The sequence below is a fragment of the Octopus bimaculoides genome, chromosome 8, assembly GCF_001194135.2.
Source record: "Octopus bimaculoides isolate UCB-OBI-ISO-001 chromosome 8, ASM119413v2, whole genome shotgun sequence".
Lineage (NCBI taxonomy): Eukaryota > Metazoa > Mollusca > Cephalopoda > Octopoda > Octopodidae > Octopus > Octopus bimaculoides.
Genome location: NC_068988.1, coordinates 4,652,311 through 4,660,622, shown reverse-complemented (window position 1 = coordinate 4,660,622; position 8,312 = coordinate 4,652,311). Strand labels below are relative to the sequence as shown.

The following is an 8,312-nucleotide window of genomic DNA, read 5'->3' as shown; positions in this document are numbered from 1 at the left end:
ATATATATATATATATATACCGAAACACACACGTGCATATATCACATATAGGCAACAAGCATTCATATATACATTATATACTTAAATATAGGTACGTATATATATCCGTGGTGGTATCTGAATATTCATATACATGATTGTCTATATCGATACAGCGGTGCTTGTGTGTATATACATACAAGCACCGCTGTGTGTGTATATACATACACACTCACAGCCGCACATATATATATATCACTAGCTATTTGTAATCAATACGTTTATCAAACGATTATTGTTATAACAATTTGTAGTTGCCAAACTCAAAATATTCTTATATCAACTGCTTAATGTTATCAGCCGTTTATTTTCATCTAAACCTTACCGTCTCAAGTTGATCACCATAAGTGGCTTTGCCTGTATAAATGCACACGCTCACACATGTTTTTTTTTCTCCCATCTTATAAGTGAATTTTTATCTGTGCAGATATTAATCATTGTTGGTTTATTCAACACCCAACCTTCCATTTAATAAATCATTCATTTTTACTTGATCCCGATTCTATTTAAATCAAGTTAACTGTAATATTGGATGAGCAATGAAAAAGATATTAACTATCAATCAAAACTACTTTCGCTACGCATGTTCTTCAACTTTAGAAATAAATAATAGAATAAAGCAAATACATTAAGATGTTTGATGTTTGTGGTGTTGTGGAAGGCGATGAAGAATATTTGTGGCGACTAACCAATAAAATTAATGTTGTTTATTTTATTTTATTATATTGCTAATTTTACTTTTATCATTTTTAAAATGAAAGATTGGGCAGATTAATTTCAGATTAGATCATTTTTTTTTGTTATTGTTTTATATTCATGTAATATTGCTTTTGTTTGTTTTGTTCTCTACTGAAAGCATGTCGGGTGATTTAAGGATTTACGAAAGATTTGCTTCATCTAAACCTACATTTTATGGTATTAATAATTATAAACTCATAAAACCAAAAACAACACCTAAAACTCTTTAAATATGTTCAGAAAATATTTATAGGCCTCACCTAAAAAGTGAACAATATTGGTAATAGCTTCGGTTGCGATATTCTTCTTCTTCTTGGTAGTAGTAGTAGTAGTAGTAGTAGTGATGGTAATTGTTATTATTGTTGTGAATATTTATTAGTGCTATTGCTACTGATATGAAAGCGGGGTCGTGTGATGGCCGTTGTATTTGAAAAGACGGTCTTTATATCTGAGTGTTTCCATGCTTCCTACGAACGGAGAGTTTGTTAAAGTGTGCGAGCGACGCAGTTGATGGAAATACTTTCTGGGTTTAATAGTAAGCTCGTTCAGAAAATGCAAATCCAGTTTATTGAAGTTGTGGTGATTGCTTTTGCTACTAGTTATACTTTCCATGCTGATGAAAGATACCATTGTTGCTAATTCATGTAGTATTCTCGGTTGCGGTTTAGTGAGTGGGGTTAAGAAGGATGGTGTTGATGATGATCATAGGGATAATATTGGTTTCAAATTTTGGAACAGGGCCAATACTTTCGAAGGGGGGATAAGTTGATTGCTTCGTACTCCAGTAAACAACTGGTACATATTTTATCGAACCCGAAAGAATGAAAGGTAAATTGATCTCGCTGGAATTTGAACTCAGAACGTAAAGACGGACAAAATACTATCTCTATGGCCAAGGCGACGAACTGGCCATAAACATAGTATTATATTAGTAACATTAACAGGACTTTCTCGTGGTCTGTGTGATGATATTGGTGACAGGAATGTCGGCATTTACGCAGGTGTTGCTAAAGTTAGTAGTTTGTAGATTGTGCCGGGAATATCACTGGTAATCATACAGTAGCATTTTGCCTAACTTTACACCCTCCGGCTGCACCTCTCCTACCCACGGATTACACTGGACACATCTTCTGATTGGAAATCGCCTCAATATACCACGACGTCAAAAAAAATTTGAACTTTTCCACTTTTGTAAACCTCCTTTATTACCTTTATCATCTTTATTTAATTTCTAACTTCCGGTCAGCTATTATTATGATTGACCGTTGACTGAACACTATTCAATTTTTTTCTCCGTGTTTTTCTCCTTGTCTCCGTATTCTTTCTGTTGAAGAGCGTAGCTCGAAACGTTAAAGACTTTCCGTATTCCCGAGCGTCATACTAATACATCCTTTTGTTGTTTACACCACCTCGTCTGTTGTTGTTTTTTCGTACATTCTCCCATATATATATATATATATATATATATATATAGATAGATAGATAGATAGATAGATAGATAGATAGATAGATGTGTGTGGGTGTGGGTGTGTGTGTCTGTATAAATTTATGCATCCATATATATATGTACTTATGGTGTCTAGAAATATGTTTCTGAGCACATTTAATGCATTCTAGCCATGGTCTCCTCTCCCCTTCCTCACACATATCATCTAAAAATACAGTACCCAAACGTCCATTTTCAGAATAGCAGGCTGGGATTTGAGGGCGATTCGGCTGCTATTTTAGCAAACCCAGCGGCCGCATGCGAACTCCCTTGTGTGCATGGGGTTAGTGGTGGTGCTGGTTGCTGTAAATGATATCAGGAAGGATGACGTTATTAATCTTGTTGTTGTTATTGTTGCTATAGGTGATGGTGGTGGCAATGGTGATGAAGATAGGGATGTAGCAAGGAGGTCGGTTGAGCGATGCTAATAATGGCAATATCGCTTTGTTTATAAATTAACTCACTAATGATAACGGCAGTCGTAATTATTACATTAATGATAACGATGGCGGTAATTATGAAGTTGTTTATTATATTTATTACGATCGTTATCATCATCATCCCCGTTCTTCTTGTTATTGTTGTTGTCATTACAGTAAGGGAGGGAGTGCAGGGAGGTCTTTGCTTTTGTGTTATCTGCGATATTATTATTCCCTTATCACCAGTTTTATAGCACAGTTACTGTTTTCTATTTAACAACAGCTACAACAACAACAACAACAATATCATAATGATATATAATACGAAAAATAAAAATAATACTAATAATGATAATAGAATCAAAAAAGAATACATTTTAAAGGTCTGAAGAGGAATAAAGAAAGAATGAATATCCCATACACACATACCTTTATAAATAAATAAACGTGTGTGTGTGTGTGTACTCTCCGATAAATGTATTTCTTACTGTATACTTCATTTTTGTTTTTCTTCTCATTATAGATTTTATTTCATTCTTTATCTTTTTTTCTCTTTGTTTTTGGCATCCAATAAATTTCCAAAATGGGACAATTTTGATTTATTTCATTCCGTTGCCATTTCGGTTTTCCTCTCTGACACTTAAAATAATTCTCTTTTCTCTTCTAGGAGCAATATGTGTTCGTATATGACGTACTATTAGAGGCGTTGTTATGCGGGGATACAACGATATGCTGTGATTCGTTTCCATCCTTTTATGCCAGTCTATGCGAGTTCGATCCCAGCATAGGAAAAAGTAAACTGGAGGAACAATTTGAGGTAAGATATAATATTTTTTCACCATGTTTATTCATGAAATATGTAAATGATAATTTTGATGCTTTTGTAGAAAAGGTTATTTTGTTTCTGAAGTTAGATATTGTTGAAAGACTGCGACATAATAAATTACAAATGTTCAGTGTGATCTCACACATGAAAGGCGGAAATAGCTCTGCTGAGTGAAATTACGAAGCTCAGTTGAAGGCATGTCCAAGGTTTTACATTTCTGATCAAATCGACGCCCCCCAAAATATTTAAAACCTTCAGTTCGTTAGATCCTATTTTTATTTGACAGAAATGTATTTTAGACGTCAGAAAAATAACCCCTTTCATGTTTACACCTCCCGTCAGTGGAGACGCAAGTTAAATAGCTTCAAGCAAAGAAATGAAAGATGCAGTCTTTACCTCCCTTACTCTTTCATTATTTTCTACGGTCCTTACCCCGTGATAATAGCTAGCATATCTGCACATGACCACACGGGAGAAGTACAGTAAGCTAAAGAGATTTTATTAGATGTGATTTTATCAATTTCCAGTGGGTTAATGACTAATTTTAGCCGGTGGACAATAACTCTCGTGAACGATCTGGTGTCTATTCTTATATGTTGGTTGCTAAGCCGATGAGCATATAACTGCGTTTTGCCCAAATACAAAACGGGGCTGATGCAGTTTCACACCTCTCCTTGAAAAATGCATTAAAAAAAAAAAAAAATTACGATTCCTACGTTTTAGATGTCGGAGATTACGAATATGTAAAAAAAAAATTCTTTTTATTTCACCCCTCCCCCAAATTAAAATTTTTGATTTTGTTTACTTTAAAGAGATCGTAGCAAATTGACGAATATATGCAAATCGAAATTAAATCCAGACAAAAACATTAAAGTGAAGAGATTTGCGTTTTACTTGTGTTTGCCTTTAAAAAATTCGTAAATAATAATTTAATCTAAATTAAATATACACCAGATCCCCATGGGAGCCATTTTATGAGAAACAGACATTAATATTTAATAATTCATATTATAAAGTTTAATAAGGGGGCTCAAATTTCACCCCTCCTCCAATTCTAAAGTTTGAACTTTTTCATTCATTTATTTGTCTATCCCTGCCCGTTTATTCATAAAATATATTTGTCAACTAAATGTGGCAGTCCTATAGAAGACGGTGTTACTGTTGTTCTTAATCCCAGGAAGACATTCATGTCTATGTATCTATACACCTGTCTATATGCTTATTGAATTTAAAAGTTTCAAAACGTGGTTTGTTGCATATCCGGAATCTCCGTCATCTAAAACATAGGAAAAAAATTCGAAAAAGTTCAAAATTTTAAATTAGAGGATGGTGGTGGTTGGGGGATTGGGGGCTTAAATTTTTTTTGCATATTCATAATCTCCGACATCTAAAACGTAGGAACCTAAATTTAAAAACTTTTAAAAAAAATGAATTTTTCAAGGAGAAGTGCGAAACTGCATTAGGCCCCACAAAACCCTAACACCCGAAAAATAATGGAGCGTTTGATATCTGTGCTGTTATCCTTTCTATTATTTGCATCCAAGTTGACCTGTATTCTATGATTATATCTTGTACCCAAAATATTAATCACAATTAAAATAAGTAAACAAAAAGAATTCAAATTGTGGCACAAGGCCAGCAGTGTTGCGGAGAGGGTTAAGTCGGTTTCATCACCCTCATTACTTGAGGGACTTTTTACTTTTTCGATTCTGACAAATGAAAAGGGAAGTTGACCGCGGCAGGATTTGAAACCCAGTTGGAATAAATGCTGCCAAAAACTTTGTCCAACGCACTAATGATTTTGCCAGATCGCCGCCTTAAAAAAATAAATAGTATTAATTCATTCTATTATATGCAAAACCCCTAAAAGTTTGTGGATAGGGGCCATCAACTCCTGTGCTCAAATGGAATTCATTTTATCGATCTCGAGAGGATGAGTGGAAACGTCACTGAGATTGACTTTGCCTTTGATCTTTTTAGAGTCAAAAAAATAAGTTGATTGCAATTCGTAAGCCCCCTTCCCACCAAATTTCAGACCTTCTGCCTATAGTAGAAAGAAATATTATTATAATAATATATAACAATGATAATAACAGTCATTTGCTTAAAAATATCGAATCAATATTATTTCAATGAATAAAAATAATCTCGCATGGAATCTTTTTAATTTTCATTCAAACTCATTTATATCAAAACCTACACATAAATCCTCTTTCACAAGACTGACTTATATCAAACCAGTCCGTGATGGAGAGAAAATGATTGAATCACACGAGCAGTTATCACAACAATTTCTCGTCAAAGACAGCAAAGGACAATTTCCAACAACGTTTAGCAGTTAATTCACAATGACGATTATTTCTTTCTGGCATTAGCACTAAATGGCACTCCTGCTAGATATAAACTCTACCCTTATTTACGGCTTCCTCTGCAAATATACGAACTACCCACAACCTATAAGTTAGTGACCACACCGGATATCCCTTTTTAGGGATGACTCCCTCAGGTTACACCGGCGGGCAACTAGCTGAACAAGCACACACGTGGAAGTAATGCAAATAACTACAGACTTCTTCGGGTTCAACCATCCTCTATTCAACTACCTTACAATGGATTTAATGAACTTTGAACACAATTAAAACGTAAGACTTTCAAATCATTACAGATTTTCTTCTCTGATTTCTCCCTCTATCTTTCGCTCTATTCTCCTCTTTGCCTATCTCTGCCTTCTTCGTTCTAATGACGTCTACCATTTGCAACGAGGTAAATACATATTTACCTCAACCACGGTACTCAGAAACAGCTGTAAACACACTCTTACCCTCACCTTAATTAATTAATTAAATAATGGCTATTTAGCACCACAGACACACTTCTATTTGTTGTTTTTCCTCCATTTACTTATCGTCTATATATATACATTAAACTACGGTTTACCACTTAAATTACCTGCTGCCGTATACCTTATACTAATGACCAAACTTACTGAGGTAATTACCAGGTGTGCCTCTGGATATTTATTTCCCTTAGCGGGCTTAACACCTCTAACTTATATATGTATATATATATATATACACGCTGGCAGAACTGGATACTGCATTAATGCGTATAACATTAATTTCAAAATTTGGCACATGGCCAGCAATTATGGGGAGGGAGTAAGTCGATAACATTGACCCCAGTGCTCAACCGGTACCTATTTTATCGACCCCGAAAGTATACCGGGGCGACATTTGAACTTAGAACACGAGAGCGGACGAAATACCTTTAAGCATTTTGCTCAACGTGCTAACGCTTCTGGCAGCTTACCGCCCTTTTAAATACGTATAATATTACACACCATATATATAGATAGATATACGGCATATTATATTTGTGAAATAATCTGCATAGCATATATTCAGCACATTGGTAATATGTAAAATCTGTTAATATATTTAAGGAGTTTGTGAACGAGAGGTTTATATCGCATAAGAGGGTGGAAACCGTTCATCGTGAATTTCCTGATTCAACCCCATTTTTAAACGTCAGTCGTTTCTGTATATTTTCCACTAAATTTTTGTGCTAACCATCGACACTTCTGTATGTATTTTACACGACGCACCGAATCTTTGTTTCGACAAACAATACATTTCTGAATCTATAAATAATAATAATAATAATAGCCTTGAACTCAAAATCGTATATACATATATATATATTTTAATAATAATAATAAAATGACAACAAAAGAATGAGACCGTGATATTATGGAAATAGAGGAATTTATATATATATATAGTATAGGACAATCAATAAGTTGTCATAACAGAACTCAGAGTTTCAAATGCCAAAGCTAATAGCTTCGAGGCATTTTCATCGGCTGTTTTGACGATAGACGCTCCGGCATTTGAAACTCTGAGTTCTATTATGATAACTTACTGATTGCCTTATACTATATTATACTATACATATATATATATATATTATGTGTGTGTGCATATATATATAATGTGTCTGTCTGTATGTGTGTGTGCATATATATATTATGTGTATGTATGTGTGTGTGCATATATATATTGTGTATGTATATACGTTTTGTATGTACGTGTATATATATATATATATATATATATATATATATATATACAGAGAGAGAGAGAGAGAGAGAGAGAGAGAACGACTGAGTTTATTAGAAAATAAACAATTAATCACAGGAAATAGCTGTATATTGATGTCTACCTGTACATACATATACACACGCGCGCGCGCTCGTACACATAAATATTCAGTTACTGAGGCAGTGAAACATACATATATAGATATTGATATACATAAATTACACACACTCAAACACACCATATTATATATAATTAAATGGAACCGTATTATTGATTGTCCAACTACTACAACAGTAATTATTTTAGTGCCTGAAACAATGGTGAATGTTGCGAAGTGGAGGACGAGGGCTGCATCTATAACAAAGAAAATGATGGCAATTATGATTCTAATCAAGAATAAGTTGAGAAAAACTTTAGTGAATATTGTTATAACTGTTTGCAGCAGGCTGTAAGCGTAAAATGATAGGATTTCCTTGTCTATTGCTGGCATGGTTTTAGTATCCGTTCAGCAACACCACTCTGAAAGTTTGAGGCAAAATAGTTTCAAGTAATGTTTAGTTTGAAGTGATGCCAAAAGTCTGTCATTTTCACAGCAAAGAAGTGGAATTACTCTCCTGTGAACATGCATTTGTGCTGTGTCCTGGTGGGAGGAGCACATTTACACACACACACACACACACACACACACACACACACATATATAT

General features: G+C 34.3%; 1 protein-coding gene across 6 annotated transcripts in view; it reads left to right on the top strand.

Annotated features, from left to right (window-relative positions):
- The window catches only part of LOC106878895 (receptor-type tyrosine-protein phosphatase T), a 596,380-nt gene that overhangs the window by 511,245 nt on the left and 76,823 nt on the right, over positions 1 to 8,312 (top strand). For all 6 annotated transcript variants that reach the window (XM_014928243.2, XM_014928245.2, XM_014928244.2 and 3 more), the window contains one exon: positions 3,350 to 3,499. In XM_014928243.2, the coding sequence (XP_014783729.1) occupies positions 3,350 to 3,499 (150 nt within the window). The remainder of the gene's footprint in view (positions 1 to 3,349; positions 3,500 to 8,312) is intronic.